The 22,933-nt window shown below is 38.9% G+C and overlaps 1 protein-coding gene across 4 annotated transcripts in view; it reads left to right on the forward strand.

Annotated features, from left to right (window-relative positions):
* LOC108428522 (cell migration inducing hyaluronidase 1) overlaps positions 1–22,933 on the forward strand; it is a 187,955-nt gene that overhangs the window by 116,471 nt on the left and 48,551 nt on the right. For all 4 annotated transcript variants that reach the window (XM_017699577.2, XM_017699576.2, XM_037545477.1 and 1 more), the window contains exon 11: positions 7,370–7,561. In XM_017699577.2, coding sequence (XP_017555066.1) covers positions 7,370–7,561 — 192 coding nt within the window. The remainder of the gene's footprint in view (positions 1–7,369; positions 7,562–22,933) is intronic.

Raw genomic sequence — 22,933 nt, forward strand, 5'->3', positions numbered from 1 at the left:
TCTACCCTATACACAGAACCAGAGCAATGCCTTAATTACTGGCAGGTCATGTACCCTTAATGTAAAATGTTGCCAAATGCTGTGTTAAAGAAATGGGCAAAACAACTGGAAAGGTGGGCTGGTCAGTTGTTTGTAAAGCAGGTATCGTAGGTAGCACAATAGCTAATTTAGCTAAAGATGTTGTACCCTTAATGTTGCAGGGGTCACAGAGTAAACTGTTAAAATAAAATTAAAAAAAAACCACATTCTTTTAACAGCAGCTTAAAAACCGCTGGTCAGCCCTATCTGAGGACTGTGTGGGCGTGGCTATTGAGCTGGATGGATGGCCAAACAAATGGATGGACGACGAAATGCATGAATGAAGGAACGTACAAACAAATAATGTTGGTGTTGGAGCTGGTGGTCCAGCTTACTAGCCTTAGGTTAGGGTTAGCTTTAGCAAGTTTCTCTGACTCTAAAACTGTGTGGGCGGGGCAAGAGATACAGTCCTGTGATTGGTTAGGGGAATGTTTACGGAAGCATTAGCCAAGATTAGGAGTGCCCAGTTTCAAGAGGAATATAGTAAAATATACTGGTCATTTATTGGTCATTGGAACATTATTCAAACTAAAGTAAACTTAGTACATGTTTACTGTTTATCTGCACAGGATTAACCTCATTAGAAAGAAAAACGTATTTAGGTTCCATGTATCTTTAAAGATCTAGTACGTTACAGGTCATATTCTTTTAAAACTTACTAAACATTAAGCTGGATTAACATACTTGATACACAAACTACAGACCAAGTCATTTCAAGTTGTTTGGGCTCTTTCCTTTAAATACTGAGTTTATACATGTAGTGCTTCAGTTCTGTCCTTCACACTAGATGGTTTTTCATAAAAGAAAGATTTGAAGCGTCTCCAACCTGACAGGTCTGTAGCAAGTTATGCTGTTGCTGTCTTTTTAGATATAACACTTTTGACAAGGTTGGCACCCTGGCTGTTATCTCCTAGCGCCTTAAAAAACATAAACATGTGCACTCTCAAACATAAAGGCACTAAACTGTCACTGTGCCCCTCTTGCCACTGGGGTGGTTCCCTCAAGGGTACGTCTCAGTACCTTTAGTCAGGGAACATAACTGTACCATAATCCACTGAATTATATTTTCTAAGTTGTATTGACTCCACACTCCCTGTCTCATCTTTTATTTTACTCTTCTGTTTTAAAACATTTGGTCATGGAAAGGTACAAATTTGCACTTTTCAACTGGGAAAAACTTATTTAAGGTTCACAACTGGACCTTAAAACTACTGTTGTGCCTTTGAAGGAACATTTACACTCACCAGCCACTTTATTAGGTTATTAGTTATTGCTACTAAAAGGTTGGACCCCCTTTTGCCTTCAGAACTGCCTTAATTCTTCGTGGCAGACTTTCAACAAGGTGTTGGAAACGTTCCTCAGAGATGTTGGTTGGTTATTTGAGTTCCTGCTGCCTTTCTATCATCTGGAACCAGTCTGCCCATTCTCCTCTGACCTCTCACATCAACAAGGCATTTTCGTCCACACAACTGACCGCTCACTGGATATTTCCTCTTTTTCGGACCGTTCTCTGTGAACCCTAGAGATGGTTGAGCGTGAAAATCCCAGGAGATCAGCAGTTTCTGAAATACTCAGACCAGCCCGTCTGGCACCAACAACCACGCCACATTCAAAGTCCCTTAAATCCCCTTTCTTCCCCGTTCTGATGCTCGGTCTGCACTTCAGCAAGTTGTCTTGACCACCTCTACATGCCTAAATGCAGTGAGTTGCGGCCGTGTGATTGGCTGATTAGCTATTTGTGTTAACAAGCAATTGAACCTAATTGTACCTAATAAAGTGGCCAGTGAGTGTATATTGTTTGTACTACTTGATGAGTGAAAAATGTACCTGAACAGAACCTTTATTTCTAACAGTGTATACTGCAGTCATTTCACTATCCTGGTCTATTTTGGTGGCTCACTGACATTATAAAAATGTATATATTACAAACAGATGTGAGCGGCCTGTGGCCTAATTAATGACTACTAAAAGTACATTTTTGGAAAAGTAAAGAATAATTATCTGGCATCAGCCACTGAAACTGTCCTTTTTTTCACCATGATGAAAGGCTAAAGGTCAGCAGCAGGTCAACTACTCAGTAAATTGCTTCTACAGCTGTAAATTATGACTTGGAATGACCTTCAAGTGGCTAATTTGGCCAAACATCTTGCAAACCTTACATCCATTGCTTGTTAGGTGCATTAGCCTTGAAACCTCAGACATCAACGTTGTCCTGGCTGATTGAGTAATCAGTAAAAGGAACATTGTACAATTCAGATTTTTGAGTCCAATAGCACACGAAGGCAGCACAAGTCCTTGACCTCCACAGCAGAGTGTAGCACCTGAGGATGAGCTAAAGATCAGGTGAAACAGTAGCGAAGCAGGTATACGCTGACATGGCATGCTTTCCTCCACCCTCCATTCCTTGTGAAGCTACTGAGCCATTGTCTTGCTGTGAGAGTTAGGGAGGGAATTGAAAAGCTGGCGATGTATTGTTTGCCATGTTTTGATGCTGATTAAAGCTCAAACTCACCACTGGAATCTTGGTTTCAAAGTGGTTGTGGGCTGTCAAGCTGACAGTACATTTTCACGCCAATGAAACTAGTCTGAGGTTATGAAAGCTCTGTAGAACTACGAGCACTTTCACCATCCCCAGCTGATTTAGATGAATGGGAAGGAGTCCAAGGTCACTTCTGACGGATGTTAACTGTTCTCCAACTGCGCGAGCACTTAGCCGTGTGTTCTTTGTCGATATAGACTTGGTTAAAAATGAATGTGAAAGCTTTTTGGAAATCCCTAAAATACACTACGCAGTCCATTTCTTCGCTTTCGCCCTGAACGCTACGTGGGTGTATGTGTATGTGCTAAAGCTTCCTCAAACTCCCTGACATTTCGACCCAAACTGAAATCGTCTCCCTGACAGCACATCATAACACATAATGAAAGTGTTAGATGCTGCTGATGATGCTGTTGATTTCTAACCTTGCGAAAAGCATTCAGGGCAAGGGCGCCGACCCAAGGTCAGCTTCATTTGACATCACAGCACTTTGGACATCACAGCACTTTTGTGGCATCGCTGAAAGTTGTAGCAATCTTATTTTGAATGCTAATGAATAGCAAGTTTCACAGCCAGCCTGGCGACCACATCAAATGCTCTGCGGGATTGAATACACCCAACCACAATGACCAATTGATCACAACATGCAAACGATATACTAGGCTGCTTTTGGCGAAAGTAGGGTGTAGATTTATGCTTTTTAATGGACAATGTAGCCACATGAAAGACCAACATAAAGGCTACTGCTGGAGAAAGAGTGACTGGTGGTCTTGGCCTTTAAGTAATGTTACTTACTTTGAATGTGCCAATGAATATTATCGTATTGAAAAGCCGGAACTATCAGCATGGGTGCAATTACGTCAAAATGCCACAGGTCATAAGTGCATGCATAACTTTTTCCCACAGTAAGAGTGCTGATCTGGGACCAGCTTCAGCTCTTTATCTCCTGCTGAGGGTTATCTGGTGTGCACGACGAAAATTGATCTTGGATCTGTAACTTAGTTCAAATTCAGTATAAAGACTCATTCCATTAAAACAGAACATGCTGACAGAGATCAAAAAATGGTCTTTAGGTGCTAAATTGCTCTGCGGGAGTTGACGTGTGCTTTTTTGATGAATAAATGCATGTAATTGGTCACACTCTGTGTGAATTATACTGCGTGGGAGCTTTAGAGAAAAGGAGAGGATAGCAGGATGTAGATTTCCACGTTTTCTAGTGGATAATACGTGATGCTGTCGGTGTTTTCAGGCATAAGCAAATGGCCCAGTCGATGACTCCAACAAAAAGTATTGCCATTGTCCTTAAAATATATGTTCTAATACTTCACAATCAGAAAGGATAACAGGAACTTGTGGATGTTTCACGAAGCAAACTATTTTGGCATCTGAGCTCTGCCTTCTGGGCATGCCTCTGATCCCACCGTGAGGCCACTTTATTTTACCTCACATTTGACCATGGCCGAGATATAGTAACAGGGATTACCCAGGAGGTGGGGCTCGGGACTTGTGTGCTGGCTCCCACCCCCTCGGCGATTTCATCCTCTTAACATTGTTTTTTGTGGGGCTTCATCTGGGCTCAGAGCTCAGGCCCCACCTTGCTCCCAGCTCTCACGGCTGTTATCTGGGCCCATGGGTTTTTATTACATCCTGTGGTCACCAACCCTACTTCTGGAGATCTACCTTCCAGCAGGTTCTACTTTCAAGAAAAGCCTAACACACTTCATTCAGCTAATTAACTCTTCTGAAGAAGATGGATCAGATGGGTTGGATCAAGGTTGGAGCTTAAGTCTGCAGAAAGGTAGATCATTTTGAGGAGGAGTTGGTGACCACTGCTTTAGAGGCAGCCAGAATCAAACAAAAAGGCAACAAAACAAGATGGGATTGTTTTTTAACTGGTGCCTTCAGAAACGACCAATCGCCATGGAAAGGTGGAGAGGCCAATTATCCAATTAGCACCAACCTGAAACACACAGAAAAACCAAGAGCTGGAGAAAAACAAGACGTCAGAATGTAACAGTGGCCAGAGGAGATCATAATTGTGGACGATCCTCCATTTCCCTCATCAATCAGTGTGAGTTGGTGTTTTGAAAACATGCATTAGAGCATCACATGTCTTGGAGGAACACATCCTGGCCTTCACTCTTACAACTTCATAGCATTGTGTGACTTCGGGGGACCCAGCTAGTGGGTATTGGAGTTGGACATGACTAAATTGGGGAGAAAATTGTGTAAACATAGGCAAGGCAAGTTTATTTGTATAGCACTTTTCACACACTGATGTCATTCAAAATGCTTTACAATTGAGAAAATATAGTCAGAAAATACGAAGTTGTTTAAAAAAGTAAAGTAATCGAGAATAAAAAGATGAATAAAACAATAGATTAAAAAAAAGAAAATAATTAAATTAAAATTTCAATTAGAAATTAAATTAGGATCGTTCAAAATGAATTGAATGACAAGAAATGCTAACAGTGCTTTAAACTTTAAACTGAGCTGAAATCGGCTCAGATATGAACGTTCTGAGCCTGTCTAGGATCGGGGCTCTTCTAATGCCATTATTCCATTATACAAATGTAATAATACAACCAGTCACAGATTTAAGTTCAAGTCTATAGCTTATTTTTTTTCATCCAGCATGACAGAGTAAAAGTCATTAAAGTCAGTCATTTAGAAAGTGTTTCAAAACCACTTGTAATTATGAGCTGATGTTCATGGGCATCTTTAGGTCTGAAACTTGTACTTCCAACAATTCGACAAATGGTCTTCAGGTTCTGAATGGCTCTGCAGGGTCGGCCGTGTGCTTTCTCAATGACCAAATGTGATAATTGACCACACAGAGCATGAACGATAGCGTGTGGTACGTTTGGAGAAAGGAGGAGACTGCAGGGTGTAGATTTCTGCAATTTCTAAAGAAGAGGTCAGTCGAACAAAAGCGAAAATGATGGTTGCCTCTGGAGAGAGAAAGAGAAGGGAAGGGCAGTAATTATAGAAAGGAGATTTCCTCAGCTCACTTGTCTTAGCCCCGGAGAAAACTGGACCTGAACCAGCTGTGTATTATAGATCATTCTGCCACCGCTTCAGCTTGTGATATAATACCATATAATTCCACTCCAGTCTCATTCAGCTCCAGCATCGCGCCTCACTTTCGCTTGACAAATTCAATCTTGGTGATTAAGGTCTATGATTTTCTCAGCAGAACAACACTCTTTGCCCTCCCGCCCTCTCATTCATTTCCCACTGTGGTTTTCAAATGTCAGCGAGAGTACACATAACTGACGTGTGTATCATCAGTTATATGTAGTTTTATTATCTGCGCTCGAACCTGATGACCTAATTGCGGGCTGTGCTCACAAGCCAGCCTGATTGAAAGTGCCTGAGCAAGGACTTGTTGTGTGTTATACCAAGAATTCTTTAATATATTATGGAAATATATTGTGTCTCATATGCCATGTGAATATGTAAACAGATATACTTTTATACTTTATTTTATTTCTTTAACTTATGTCTAGATTTATTTCAATTTTGCATTTTTCTGCATAGTTTATGTGAGCTTATGTGTAATTATATGTTTTGCTACTGAAACAGTGCAATTTCCCTCCGGGATCAACAAAGTTCTATCTATCTATCTATCTATCTATCTATCTATCTATCTATCTATCTATCTATCTATCTATCTATCTATCTATCTATCTATCTAAAACCTAATTTTATTGCCAATTCTAAGTAATTGTGGGAAGATTTGGAGGTTTTGCCACTTTACAGTTTTAGGCAATATTAAGTGTAGACAAACTTACTTGCTCCCATCTAATTCAATATCCACACTCAGTGGTGAGACATCTATCATATTTATTGCTCTTTAGAATGAACTACTAGCACTCTTGATAAAAACGAGCAAATAGGCTTGTTTGTCTTTTTAATCTTCACCTAAAACATAGATAATAGATGGATGGATGGATTTATGGATGGATGGATGGATGGATGGATGGATAGATAGACAAAACCAAGGACATTAATATGGAGTTCTCTTTGCACATATAAATGCCTCCACATCTCTGGGAAGCTTTCCCCAAGATTTTGGAGTGGGTCTATGGAAATGGGTGCCCGTTCAGTCAAAAGAGCATTTGTGAGTTTAGACACTGATGTTGGACGAGAGGGCCTGATTCACAATCAACGTTCCAGTTCGTTCCAAAGGTGTTCAGTGGAGTTGAACTCACTTGAGTTCCTCCACACCAAACTCATCACATCATGTCTTTATGCCTAAGGGCTCAATCATGCTGGAACAGGAAAGGGTCTTCCCCAAACTGCTGACCCAAAGCTGGAAGCACATAATTGTCTGACATGTCTTCGTGTACTGTAGCATTAACATCACCATTCACTGGAACTAAGGGGCTTGAAAAACAGCCCCAGCCTATTATCCCTCCTCCACCAAACTTTACTGTTGGTACCATGCATTCTAAAAGGCGGCATTCCTCTGGCATTCGGAAAACTGGTTTGTTCATCAGATGTTTAAAGTCACTGAGCTCTTCAGTGAGACCCATTCTACCGCCATTATTTGTTTCAGATTACATGGCTATCTGCATGATTTTATACACCTGTAAGCCAAGTGTGGCTGAAACACTTTAACTAAATAATTTGGAATTATGTATGTGTCCACATACTTTTGGCCATTTACAAGACAAGCATGCAGAACAGCATGGCATAAGTATAAAATATAAATGAATAACAAAAATGCATGTGTGTGTTTGTGTTGTGTAGTCCGTCCACAGGCTTCAATCTCCGTAGACACCCACTCCAACTGTAGTATCTTGGAACTAGCGGATGAAGCTCAAGGCTGGTGGCCAGGCGACAGGCTGGTGGTGGCCAGCACTGATTATTCAATGCTCCAGGCTGAAGAATTCACCGTTCTACCCTGTCTCACGTGCACCAGCAACCAGGTCAAAGTAGAAGGTCAGTCTCTGGCATTTATAGCCTTTTCACTTGGGTTCAGTTGGAGCTGTTGTGAAGAGAAATATCGCTTCAATAAATTTCTTAGCTGAAGAGGAGTTCAAAGCACCATATTCTGCATTTTTCTTGCATTTTCTTTTTCACCCTGGACTCAGATTCTGACATTTTTATGATATTATGCACCCACTACAGTCATAACTCATACTTACATGACCATTTTCCAACCTCCCTTTACTCCTTAGAACTAAGCAGGCTGTTTTTGTTACTGCCTCTTTAAGACATGATGTACAGTCAGATGCAAAAGTTTGAAGACTCCTGGTTGTCGATTTTCTAACTGAAAATAAGTTAACACATTCTCTACAAACTTAACGTATGAATAACATATAATGTGCCATGTACTTTTTCACAGGCCACATTTTATGTTTCATTTTTTTTTCCATCATAAATTCAGCACATAAACAGTAACCGTGCATTAAAATGTGCTCTGTAGAGGTTGTCCTAACTTATTTTCACTTGAAAAATCAACAAAGCATCCTGTGTTCAGGGTGTGCAAACTTTTGTACCTATATGTAAATGATCTCTGCTCTGATTGGCTGGCCTGAACTACATCTCATAATATCAGCAGCAATGGGTGGGGCTACACTTCTGTAAACTGATATATGTTAATGTGTTGTTACAAAGACAGTGCGTTAAAAGCTGTTTTTGCAGCTTAGCTGATACAAATGTGCCAGAGATCAGACAATGTGTTTTGAAACATTTACATACCACCTTAAACTCTTTAAGAAAGAGTGAGAAAAAAGACATTTTTCAATGAAATGCACCCTTTAACGTAAAGTATAACAATTTTCAAATGACTTAAATGGGTAATTCTGCATTCTGCCACTCGTTTTACATACTAAAGCCTGCTCATTGAATGAAACATAAACTTACTTAAACCTACACCTTTTAAAAGCCAGATGGGGCAACTGAGAGATTTGTATGCTGGGCTTTTATTCTGAAGCATTTTTGACAGTTCCTTAAAAAATGACAAAGTAACAGTCTTTTATTTGATTTATTTTTATTTGAGTCTTTTATTTGACAGACAATCATGTTGTGCCAGAGATCTTGGTGAGGGCTCCTCTAGACTCCAGCCAGAGATGTTCTCTTTAGATGTATAGATGTTTTCATACTATTCCAAGTTTTTTTTTAAATATGACTTTTATCTTGTTGATTTATTTGCAATAGTAATCAGTTCCCTTTGGCTGTAACGCACTCACAGCCTGCCACCATTTGTGAAGAGAAAATCAAGTATCTGACATGAGTACAATAATTCTGATATGAATAATGAGATCTTATTGTTCATATCATTGACAAGTCCTTGCACAAATACCATGTATTAACGAGTTTAATGATTATGAATCCCAGAGAAATAAAGCAGACAGATTTGCTCATTTTCCTCATTGTTATTACACTGATGAAACTCACGTAAACCACGTGCAGTGAGCCGTGGCTCAGCCATTTAGGATATACTATAGTATATGGTGGCCAAAGAAATAACCTCAGATTATATTAATCCCATGTTATAAAATAAACCATAGAACTAACATTAGAATATATTAACTCCATGCTATAAAACAAACCATAGGAATAACCCCAGATTATATTAATCCTGTGCTATAAAATAAACCATAGGAATAACCCCAGATTATATTAATCCTGTGCTATAAAATAAACCATAGGAATAACCCCAGATTATATTAATCCTGTGCTATAAAATAAACCATAGGAATAACCCCAGATTATATTAATCCTGTGCTATAAAATAAACGATAGAACTAACGTCAGAATATATTAACTCCATGCTATAAAACAAACCATAGGAATAACCCCAGATTATATTAATCCTGTGCTATAAAATAAACCTTAGGAATAACCCCAGATTATATTAATCCTGTGCTATAAAACAAACCATAGGAATAACCCCAGATTATATTAATCCTGTGCTATAAAATAAACCATAGGAATAACCCCAGATTATATTAATCCTGTGCTATAAAATAAACCATAGGAATAACCCCAGATTATATTAATCCTGTGCTATAAAATAAACCATAGAACTAATGTCAGAATATATGAACTCCATGCTATAAAACAAACCATAGGAATAACCCCAGATTATATTAATCCTGTGCTATAAAACAAACCATAAGAATAACCCCAGATTATATTAATCCTGTGCTATAAAATAAACCATAGGAATAACCCCAGATTATATTGATCCTGTGCTATAAAATAAACCATAGGAATAACCCCAGATTATATTAATCCTGTGCTATAAAATAAACCATAGAACTAATGTCAGAATATATGAACTCCATGCTATAAAACAAACCATAGGAATAACCCCAGATTATATTAATCCTGTGCTATAAAACAAACCATAAGAATAACCCCAGATTATATTAATCCTGTGCTATAAAATAAACCATAGGAATAACCCCAGATTATATTGATCCTGTGCTATAAAATAAACCATTGGAATAACCCCAGATTATATTAATCCTGTGCTATAAAATTAACCATAGGAATAACCCCAGATTATATTAATCCTGTGCTATAAAATAAACCACAGGAATAACCCCAGATTATATTAATCCTGTGCTATAAAATAAACCATAGAACTAACGTCAGAATATATTAAGTCCATGCTATAAAACAAACCATAGGAATAACCCCAGATTATATTAATCCTGTGCTATAAAATAAACCTTAGGAATAACCCCAGATTATATTAATCCTGTGCTATAAAACAAACCATAGGAATAACCCCAGATTATATTAATCCTGTGCTATAAAACAAACCATAGGAATAACCCCAGATTATATTAATCCTGTGCTATAAAATAAACCTTAGGAATAACCCCAGATTATATTAATCCTGTGCTATAAAACAAACCATAGGAATAACCCCAGATTATATTAATCCTGTGCTATAAAATAAACCATAGGAATAACCCCACATTATATTAATCCTGTGCTATAAAATAAACCATAGGAATAACCCCAGATTATATTAATCCTGTGCTATAAAATAAACCATAGAACTAATGTCAGAATATATGAACTCCATGCTATAAAACGAACCATAGGAATAACCCCAGATTATATTAATCCTGTGCTATAAAACAAACCATAAGAATAACCCCAGATTATATTAATCCTGTGCTATAAAATAAACCATAGGAATAACCCCAGATTATATTGATCCTGTGCTATAAAATAAACCATAGGAATAACCCCAGATTATATTAATCCTGTGCTATAAAATTAACCATAGGAATAACCCCAGATTATATTAATCCTGTGCTATAAAATAAACCATAGAACTAACATCAGAATATATGAACTCCATGCTATAAAACAAACCATAGGAATAACCCCAGATTATATTAATCCTGTGCTATAAAATAAACCATAGGAATAACCCCAGATTATATTAATCCTGTGCTATAAATTAAACCATAGGAATAACCCCAGATTATATTAATCCTGTGCTATAAAATAAACCATAGAACTAACGTCAGAATATATTAACTCCATGCTATAAAACAAACCATAGGAATAACCCCAGATTATATTAATCCTGTGCTATAAAATAAACTTTAGGAATAACCCCAGATTATATTAATCCTCTGCTATAAATAAACCATAGGAATAACCCCAGATTATATTAATCCTGTGCTATAAAATAAACTTTAGGAATAACCCCAGATTATATGAAACATATGCTATAAAATAAACCATTGAAATAACCCCAGATTATTTTAACCCTATGTTATAAAATAAATGATATAAATAAACCTATATTATATTAATCCAGTACTGTAAAACAAACAACTTCAGGATATATTAATCCAATGAAAAAAAAAATAAAATAAATAAATAAATAAACCATAGAAATAACCCTAGGTTATATTAATTCTATAATATATACAAAAATAAAAAATAAAACACTAATAATAACCTCAGTTTAAATTAATCCTGTACTATTAATGTACCATTCATATAATCCCAGGTTATATTAATCCTGTGCCATACAATGAACTGTTGACATAATCCCAGGTTATATTAATCCTCTGCAATTAAACAAACCATACAAATAATTCCAAGTATTGCTATGAAACAAGCCATAGAAATAACCACAGGTTTTATCGATCCCATGCTGTAACGTTAACAGTAGAAGTAATCCCAGGTTATAAAAATAGAGGAACTGTTTTTGCAGTAGTAGAACATAGACAATAAAAACATTTACATTTACAGCATTTGGCTGACGCTCTTATCCAGAGCGACTTACAATTTGATCATTTTTACATAGGTAGGCCAAGGTGGTGTTAGGAGTCTTGCCCAAGGACTCTTAGTGGTGTAGTGTAGGGTGTTTGCCCAGGTGGGGATTGAACCCCAGTCTACAAGGCAGAGGTGCTAACCACTACACTAACCAACCACCAACCAACCAAAAACAGAAGTCCAAACTTTTTTACATTTTAAAATAACCTGAGAATGTTAGGTTGGGCAAGGAATGAGCCCATACTGCATCTAACCTGATTACAAAAATGATACAGTTTCAGATTAAGACATTATTACACCCTAAAAACATCTTTACAAAATTGTCACTTTGTCGTTGGTAAAATGTTAGAAACCAAAAAAAGAAAAAAAGTTGAGGAATATCGCAACGGTCGGGCCAAACTGAAAAAATGAGCGAGGTAGTTGAAGGAAATGAGGTCACTATGGAGCTGAGCTATTTGAGAGTTTTAATGGAATAAATGTCAGTGGAAGCGTTGTATGTTTCAGCTTTGCCCATCGCACCCTGTCTGTCACTGAGATATCGTCATGGTGACCCAGAGGGACTGGGTGGGAAGAACGATTGCAGTTGCATGGAGAAAATGATGATCGCAGTAATTATATACACATATGAAAAAATCCTTCTTTGACCTAAATTCTGGGTTTGTCTCGCTCTTAGACTGAGCTCGTTGTGGAATCTCCTCCCTCTGGCCTTCATGAAGGAAATTGTTTTCTGTTTTGGAACGCCTCATATCAGATTAGGGTAGAGAAGCACAGCGTGCTTATGTGAAAATATAAACAGAGGTGTCAGACCACTGTGTGAATTTCTCGCCCTTGTGTTTGAGCTTGTTGTCTTTTCCTGACTGACTTTTACAGCAATTGGAAGCTACAGGGACGCAGTCATGCCAAAAACTATCTAAGCCAAAAAATGTCAAACAGCTTTCAGCACTTTGGTGACATAAGCTATTATTATGTAAAAGATGGACACAGTTATGTGTGGAGGAATCTGTTTGCTTGCGTATTTTGGAAAAGTTCCTCTTTGACCTCTGGTTAACTCTCCAGCGGGGGCTGGAGGGTGTGGGAAAGTGCTGTCAACACTTTTTCCATGTTGCATGAAAAAAAAAAAAAAAACTCTTTCGGCCAGTCAGTGTAAGCATGATGGCCACTTTATTAGAAACCCCAGAGCCACTCTTGGCTGGATGGAAGTGGCTAGTGAGTGAAATGCAAGGTGGGTGGTTATAATATGGCTGGTTATTAGAAGTACAAGGTGTTTCAATTTAAGTGGCCATTTGGTGGAAGTACAAGATGGGCATTTCTAATATAGTGGCCAGTGAGTGGAAGTACAAGGTAGGTGTTTCTAATAAAGTGGCCAATTAGTAGAAGTACAAGCTAGGTGTTCCTAATAAAGTGGCCAGTGAGTGGAAGTACAAGGTAGGCCTTTCTAATAAAGTGGCCAGTGAGTGGAAGTACAAGGTAGGTGTTGCTAATAAAGTGGCCAGTGAGTGGAAGTAAAGGTGGGTGTTTCTGATAAAGTGGCCAGTGAGTGGAAGTACAAGGTAGGTGTTCCTAATAAAGTGGCCAGTGAGTGGAAGTACAAGGTAGGTGTTCTTAATAAAGTGGCCAGTGAGTAGAAGTACAAGGTAGGTGTTCCTAATAAAGTGGCCAGTGGGTGGAAGTACAAGGTGGGCGTTTCTAATAAAGTGGCAGACAGAGATCAGATTGTTTTTTACATGAAAATAAAAAGTGAAATTACTTTGTAGCCCTTTGTAAATTGTTTATCATTCATCCTTATAATCTATTTTGTAGAACATTCATTGTAATCTTCACACTTATTTAAGTGCATCATAAGAGCAAGTTAATGCTGACTAAGTGCTGCTACTAATGATGATGATGTTAATGTTTATTGTATTTATAATTATTATTGAAGTACTTTAAATACACAGAGCATTTAATAAACGTTTAAGTGTTCACTTGAATGAATTAACCTTGATTGACTTAACATTAGGATTAAATTGAACTCTTTTTGCGATACTATTGGCATGCAAGTGATGTTTAAGCGAGTGCAGTTAAGTGTTCTCAGTTGATTTGTTTGACCTGTTAATTTCTTAATTATGACATTTTGTATTTACCGCTGTTTCCGAGTTCTCGATTTCCGAGACCACCTTACCCCGAGACCAAGACCAGACTGAATGTCAGTGATGTTGAGATTGAGACAAAACCAAGACTGTTAATTAAATGAATTAAATAATTCAATGTTGTCATATTGTTTAGACAGGAATACAGTTAAAGCTGCTTTGATTGAGGTGAACTGTCTGTCTGTCTGATTACACTTACATACACATAGCTGCACTATCCGATCCTGCGTGACTCTGACTGTAGTCTTTCTATCTGCTTGGGATGCTTTTCCAGTCGCCCACACTGCCGAGAGCGGCGCTCCTTCTTGTGTTTTTTGCCATCTAAGAGGATTAGAATTCTTCAGATTTCAAAAGGTTAGAGAAGCACTGAAAACAAACACGCGTCTGCTGTCATCAGCCCAAGATCATCTGTCAGGACGGAGCTGTTTGGAAAAACGACGCTCATAATTGCTCTCCCCTCCAGGCGCCCGGGTCAAAAACACTGCTCTCGCTTTACCTGCCTTTCATTAAGCACGCAAATCCTCGCTAGCGTGTTTCCACGGCATCTCCGAAAACCACAAACCATCCCTCCCCCTGCTCAGAGAAGAGCCTGGATCACGTTTCATAACCATGATGTTTTCCAGCGTCGAGGCTACAGTCTGCCCTGTATATCATTTGTCATAGGTCATTATCACAATATTAACTTTTACAATACTGACAAGGTTCCCAAACCACCCAAAATATGTTTTTACTGCATCCTGACCAATCACAGTTCCAGATACGGGTTGATCCCAATGATGCCGACCAATAATAATAATAATAATAATAATAATAATAATAATAATAATAATAATAATAGACTTTTCTGAAAAACATCTTTTATATACTATGCAGCTTTAAAAAAAGGTGTCCTGAAGTGTTTTTTAAATGATGCCACAGAAGAACCCCTTTTGGTTCTCCCAAAAAAACATGTTTGAAAAAAAAGATTTGTGGGTGTGGAGAACCTTTTAAAGGTTTAAAGAACCTCCATATAACTTAAAAGTTCTAAATAGATTTTCAGTGTAGAGGTTCTTCCAACTTTTTAAAAAATGCTCTTCCGTGTCATTTGCGGTTCTCTAAAGAACGGTTCTTCTATGGCGTTGTGCAAAGAACCCTTTCAGTAACCTTTTAAAAATGTATTTACATATCATTTATTCACTCACTCTCTTGTTCACTTATTCACTCACTGACTCTCATTCACTCACTCATTCACTAACTCATTTCCTCCTTAACCCACCAGTTCACTCACTCACTCATTCATTTATTCACTCACTAACTTACTCATTTATTCACACTGATTTTCACTCACTCACTCACTCACTCACTCACTCACTCACTCACTCACTCACTCACTCACTCACTCACTCATCTTTAGCAGGCTGCAGTCTCTAACCACAAGGTGAACATAAGATATTAGGAGTTTTTGCTGTTTCACATCAATGACACTGTATACATTTTTAATATATTGTGAGACAAATATCGGAATGTAAGAATAACAATATATATAACAATCTAATCATAATACTAGTATTCCCTCCATATCGCCCTAATGCCAGCTGTGGGTTTTTCTTCCTCTCTTTATCTTTCCGAGTCTGTATGCACGCAGTGACTCAGAGCTGCTGACAAAACCCATCAGCACAAAGCCTGCTTCCCCATCAGTCCTAACAAGTTTTCCTGCATTCATTACTTTTCCTCCTGCATTTTTATTGCTGCAAGCTTGCCTTTGAATATAAGCTTCAATTTCTTTCCCCTGGACAGTGTGGAGGGTAATTGTCTGAGTGAATGGGAGCTGGAATCAGGACGACACGTTTACCTTCTGCTGCCTTTTAGTGAAGCTCAAACACAGCATTCTGTCAGATTTATTCGTTCCTGTTCAACATCCGCAGCTGTTCGCACACTCAGTAAAGTCTGGAATCACTCACCATGTTCATAATTGTTGCTAATTTATTTAATAAAAACAGAGAAAGTGTTGAAATATAATAGTCTAATCATAATGTTTATATAGTCACTTGCCTTTTGGTCACCACTTCTGCATCCTTGATCTATCTGCATCTATCTATCTATCTATCTATCTATCTATCTATCTATCTATCTATCTATCTATCTGTCTGTCTGTCTGTCTGTCTGTCTGTCTGTCTGTCTGTCTGTCTATCTGTCTGTCATTCTGGACTATCTATCTATCTATCTATCTATCTATCTATCTATCTATCTATCTATCTATCTATCTATCTATCTATCTATCTATCTATCGTGTAGGCCTATGTCCCCGTGTTTTGTCCTTCCCTCTATCTTCATCTCCTCTGCCATGTTGAAATCTAAAACATGACATTCCCAGATTCCCCAGGCTTCCCTGTAACGTCTTGGGACGCTTCCATCAAACTCATCAAACGATTCCAAACTTCTGAATGGTAGAGTAACATTGATTTAGCTTAATGGAATGTGAACATTTGCTGCTCTGCCTTTTCTCTGAGACGCCTTCTCCGTATCTCAGAGCCATCCTGTCAGAGCCTCTGATCTCTAACAGCACTCTCCACATCAAAACCCTCCATGCCTTTGGCTTTTAACAGCTGTAATTGCTTATTTTTACTCCCCTGGGGTGCGTCTCAGTTCGCCTCGAAAGCACATCTGCGTGAAAACCGAAAACAAAAGAAAGCACGGAATGCCTTGTTATGTAAAAAACAGTAAACCAGGGAGGGATTGGCTATGGGAAATGGAAGGAATTTCAGGAGGCACCGTTAGAAGGTAATCTGATTAGAAGGTGAACGTAGAGTTTTTACAAGCACATCTGCAGGTGAAGAGAAGCCTCTTCTCATCTGACTGAGAGGGGATCACTGCTGGGTTCAGATTTGGGTGTAGTCTGAATTACAGTAGATGTAGTTCTGATTTCCAGTTCAGGAAATATGACCCTACATTATTGGTAATATCTTGGAGATATTGATAATGATATGAACAGAGATTCATGCACACACATGTATAAATTAGATGTGTTCAAAACTCTAGTTGGATTTCAGCAATGTGAAACCAGTTGTGTTGAAAATATAAAGTGATTAAAATATGAAGTGCTAATATATGTAACATCAAAAAACAAGTCCTAATATAATTCATATCCAGAATTAATTAAATAATTCATTAATTAAAGTGCTGATCTGGCGATTAACACAGATAACTCAAATAACGTATTTAATGAGATGATTACAGTAAATCATTATTATTTCATAACTTGTTGTGGCAAAAATATTTGAAATGTTAAATAAAACAAAAAATATGTTCACCTGACTCATGTACGATGTTTAAATCTAAACTGTACAAATTATTATTTAAATAAATAAACTTTTAAACAGTGTGTATCTCAGGCATAACCCCCCCGCACACACACACACACACACACACACACACATACACACACTCCTGTTCGTTTTGAGGCAGGTTTGCTTTGTGTGAGTGAAGTGGAAGGAATGTGGGAGGGGCGGGGGTATCATTAGGAGGTAATGTGATTAGAAAGTGGCCATAGTTTGTGTGGTGTGTGAGTGGGGTTTGGCTGCAGGGAATGCGTGTGCACCTTACAGTCGGAAAGAAAACAGCCAGAACTTTTGTCCCAGCAAAAGAGGCTGAAGAAAGTGAGTGGTTTCAGGCCAAGGGGAAAGAATGCTCTCAGTGCGTCTCTCAGAGACCCAGCTTAGTCCCACCTGCTGGGGAGACGGTGGTTCGTCCAGCTGGCACTAAAAGCACTCTGCAGTGCTGTTTCGGTGGGACAGGCTTTCAGAGGTAATATGGACACTGGCTAACCTTTGGAGAAGCCTGCATTTTTTTTCAACCCTGATGGACAAAGAGCCCAGCTTTGTTGTTTTCCTCCTTTTCATCTTCAGTGTGTGCAAATATGCGTATGTTTGTTGTCCTGCCAAACCCAAAATTCTCTTGGGGGAATCACTTAAAACTGTTTATCTATCTGTCTGTCTGTCTGTTTGTCTATCTATCTATCTATCTATCTATCTATCTATCTATCTATCTATCTATCTATCTATCTATCTATCTATCTATCTATCTATCTATCTATCTACATTGCTGCTTGAACATTTGTGAACCCATTATCATTAATCAATTTCTACATAATCAATTTCTGTATAAATGTGACCTAAAATATGATCAGATCTTCACTTAAGTCACTATTTCTAGCAATAGATAAACAGAACCTAATAATCAATCAATTTTCAGTTTGCTTAAAAATTAGGGTCAGGAGGTTCAATCACACACACACACACACACCTTCTCCCTCAGGGTCGCAGGGGGTGCTGGAGCCTATCCCAGCTGTCATCAGGTGGAAGGCAGGACACACCCTGGACAGGTCGCCAGGGCAGGTCACCCTGGACAGGTCTGCAGGGCAGACAGACAAACAGACATACACTCACACATTCACACCTAGGGGCAATTTAGCATGTCCAATTGGCCTGATCTTTGGACTGTGGAAGGAAACCCACACAGACACAGGGGAGAACATGCAAACTCCACACAGAATGGACCCTGGTTGCCTGGCCAGGGAATCAAACCAAAGCCCTTCTTGCTGTGAGGCGACAGCGCTACCCACCGCTCAACCATGCCGCCTGAGGTTCAATCAAGGTTCATTAAATGACAATCAAGTATGAGTGTCGCTGACCCTACTCTATTTAAGAAAACATCAACCTGAGTCTTCACTATCGAAGTCTGGTCTTTATCATGCATGTTTTCTGGTGCCTGCCATGTCTCAGTCTAGTGAGATATCTGAAGACCTCAGAAAATTATTTGCCAGTGCTGATTAGGCCAGAAGAGGATCTAGAACTCATCAAGGAAATTCAATGCCAGTGTTATCCTTCCAGGAGTGGTCATCCAACAAAAATGACTCCAAGAGTAAGGCCTAATATGTGTGGTGAGGTCACAAAGAACCCCAGGGTATCAACCAAGGATCTACAGGCCTCTCTTGTGCTGGCTAATGTCAGTGTTCATTGTCCACAATCAGGCAGACACTGAACAAGAATAGTTTGTGTGGAATGATAGCATGGAGAAGCCATTAGTCTTCAGGAATATTATTTCTGCCTGTTTAAGAAACCTGGACGAGCCAGAACACTACTTAATAATGGTGCGTGGACGGATAAGGTAAAAATGGAACTTCCTGGCTTAAACGAGAGATGTTATGTCAGTCATCCCAACTGTAAAACATGGTGGTGGCAGTATCACAGTATCAGGTCGTCCTGTAGAAAGACAGCAACCCTAAAGACACCAGTTAGTCTACAGCGAATGGTTAAAGCAGAAGAAATGTTGCATTTTGAAATGAAGTCCTTACTCCAATGAAAATCTTATGGCAGAACCTAAGGTGTGGTGTTCATGCACGAAAGCCTACAAACATGACAGAGCTGAAGCCTTTTTGTAAAGAGGAACAGGACAAGATTCCACCAAATCGATTTACTAGACTGATCAGCAGGTACAGGAATTGTTTGGTTGAGGTTTATGCAATTTTGCAAAGACATTTAATGTTAATATTATAATCTTTAATGAAGATCTGATCATATTTTAGGTCACATTTACGTAGAAATTTACAAAATAGATATCTATTTATTGGTCTACCTATATACTTAGTCATTTTCCATCCCTCCCTTTGTCTCCGTCTCCTCCTCCGTCTTGTTTCATTCCCAGAGGCTCTAGACTTCCCTGTAACTCCAAGTGACTCTCTGCTTGGCCTGTCATGTGGCTCTATTTAGAGCTCAGACGTCTCCTTCTATCCTCCAAATCTCCTCTGCAGTGATTCATCACTTATAAACGGCACACACATACACACACACGCTCAAGCTGTTGATTATTAAAACCTAATCATGTCTATTCCTGCCTCTGAAGAGTGCTGTAATTAGGAACACTTGTTGTCCTTGGCTGTGCCAGGCTGTGTGCAGGTGAACGGAGGCTGGCTTTGATTAGTTAGGCTGTGCGCTGTCTAACACCTGATTATTTGAGCTCTACCTCTGACAGACATGTTCAAAACATTAGAAAAGACCACGCAGGTGAAATTTTTGTTTCGTTTCACTGTGCAATTTTCTCGGCGAAGTTGTTGAAGTCTTTCAGTGACATTAATGCAAATGTATCAGAAGTTTAGAATAATAGTAATGAAGTCAAATCTATGAAATAATACATATCGCATCAGTACAATCAGTGATGTTGGGCTGAAAAACCGACTGGCACATCAAAATTTAAAGGGGCAAAAACAGCAATTGTTATAATTTATTGATTATGGTTCAACAGTTTGCAACTTTAAATTACACTGAAGTTCTAAACTTAAATTTTCTAGCTTTTTTCTCTGTGGTATCTAGGTAGATACAGCCATGTGTGCTGTTTGGTTAGGACTTCAGGAGTTGACCTGAAGGCCTCAGGCCTGGGATTCACTAAGCCAGCTGTTGGTCCTCAGATGCTGCCAGGCTGTTGGTGAACACCAAAGGCCGACTGTTGCATGTAGTCAGTGCGGTGTGTATGACAGTATTGTCTCTAGTTGGTTCTTGGTGGTCAGCTGTGAGAGAGGACGAATGAGGAGAGGAACGAAAGGAAGAAAGAAAGCAAAACAAGAAAATAGCACAATAGCACACACAGAATAACTAAACACAAGTTTTAGAAGGGCCTGGGTTGGATTCCCCAGCCGGTCGACCAGGTTCGCCCCATGTCAGTGTAGGTTTCCTCCCACAGTCCAGAGATTTGCAGTTAGGAGAACTGAAGGTGCTAAATTGCCCCTAGGTGTCATTGTATACTGTATGTCTGTCCTGTGATGGACTGGCGACCTGTCCAGGGTGTTTCCTGCCTTCCGCCCAATGACTGCTGGGATAGTCTCCAGCACCCCTGCGACCCAGAAGGATAAGTGACTTAAATAGTGTGTGTGTGTGTGTGTGTGTGTGTCTGTGTGTGTGTGTGTGTGTGTGTGTTTTACTAGGTTTTGGTGTAGCTTTCTTTGGTCAGAGAAAGTCCTTATAAAGTGTCTCGGTAATCATCAGCACACTGCTCCCTTTGCTCTGTGGTGCTTACAAAATAAGAGCATGCAGGTCAAGGTCTCACCATACATGCACAGAGATACTACCACACCTACTCATGAAGCATTAACAGGTTTACTCTGAATTGAAATACTAATCACGTAAGCGCTACTAGCACCCACGACTGTCTTATCTGCCTGCTCCTTGGTATGTGTTTGTCCTCTAATGATGTCCGGAGACTCAGACATGTTTTAGTTTGAAAAGCCCTAATGACATGGGTTGTATATGGCGGAGCCTGTGCACACACACACACACACACACACACACACACACACACACACACACACACACACACACACACACACACCTGTGAGCCTACGTGCATGCTCGAGTGTAAACCCTTCAGCAATAAAGTCTTTTCCTCTGCAACAAAGGTTAGAGGTCACACTCTCATTACCTCTTGGCTGTAATTTGTTGTGAGTCTTGTCCAGACCAAGGCAGATTGTGTTGTTGTGCTCAGGGGATGCCAAAAAATGGCAAAAACATCTGAAACTTGAGCTGTGTCTCAAATCGAGTAAATCTGTAGAGCGTTTGGCACTTTTAGTGTCAGTATTGTGTTCATAATGGCTCAAGCTAAGCACTACTAACCCAGGCACTATACAGTGAAGAAGTACATAGTATTAGTGTAAAAAAATAGTGAAGAGTGTAAGAATATAAGTATAATTAGTGCATAGTGTAGTATCGTAGTGCACAATCTACAGTGTAAGAAAATAGTGCAAAACATAGTGTGCAGTGCAGTGATATAGTGCATAATGTAGCAATGTAGTGCATAATCTGTAGTGAATATAGCATACAGTCTATAGTTTAAGAATGTAGTACATAGTGTAAAGGTACTAAATACAGCAGATCCTGGGGGGTGAAGATAATGTGACGGTGGCACTGTAGTAGACTGGTTCACCCAGTTGGTCCTTCATGGCCTAGCAACTGTAAGCATGCCTGGGACACCTCTGAAAAACAGTACAATATGCCATAGCAAATTTTTAAACAAATTTGTCCGATTTTCCAAGAGATTGGTAAAAAGTGCGTTACTCGTTTCTCAAATCGAAAACAAAAGAGATGTGGAAGATCAAGTAAATGCGTGAAAAAGGGCATTACCAAACTAGAAAGAGCATTTACAGAAGAAGAACTGGTGAACCAAACATCAGCACCAGACAAAAGAGATGTAGAAGATCTAAGTAAATGTGTGGAAAAGGTGTGAACGTAGTTTATAGTGTATTGTGTAATGCCCTGCATGGAATGTTAGAATGTAGTGTGTAAGGTAAGAATATAGCATACAGTGTAGAAAATAGTGCGTCCTGTGTAGCTTATAATGTATAGTGTTTGAATGTAGTGCAAGTCTATAGTGTGAGAATGTAATGCCTAGTGCATAATATAAGAAGGCAGTGTATAGTGTAATAATATAGTGCGTCATGTGTATCTTATAAAGTGCAGTGTTTGCATGTCATGTGTAGTGTATAATGTAAGAATGTAATATATCACTGTTGTCAGAACAAAACCTTGTATCTCCAAAATGGTAACTTTACAAGAGAAGGAAAAAAACCTGTTTCACTTTTAATGTAAGTCAATGGAACCAAAGTCATTTTAAGCCGTTTCTTGTTTCATGAAATTTACACACAATGTTAAGGCCAATGGGTATTTTTAAATTAGGTCAAAAACTGAAAAGCAACAAAAACGGAGATACACGGTTTTGTTCTGACAACAGCGATATGGTGCCTAGTGTAAGAATATAGTGTATAGTGTAAGAATATAAGCCATAGAAAAGCAATGTAGTGATTAGTGTAGACATGTAATCTACAGTTCAAGACTATCGAGTACGAATGTAGTATATAGCATATAGTGCAAGAATTCAGTGCAGTGTATATTGTAATAAT

This window comes from Pygocentrus nattereri, chromosome 15, assembly GCF_015220715.1.
Source record: "Pygocentrus nattereri isolate fPygNat1 chromosome 15, fPygNat1.pri, whole genome shotgun sequence".
Taxonomy (NCBI): domain Eukaryota; kingdom Metazoa; phylum Chordata; class Actinopteri; order Characiformes; family Serrasalmidae; genus Pygocentrus; species Pygocentrus nattereri.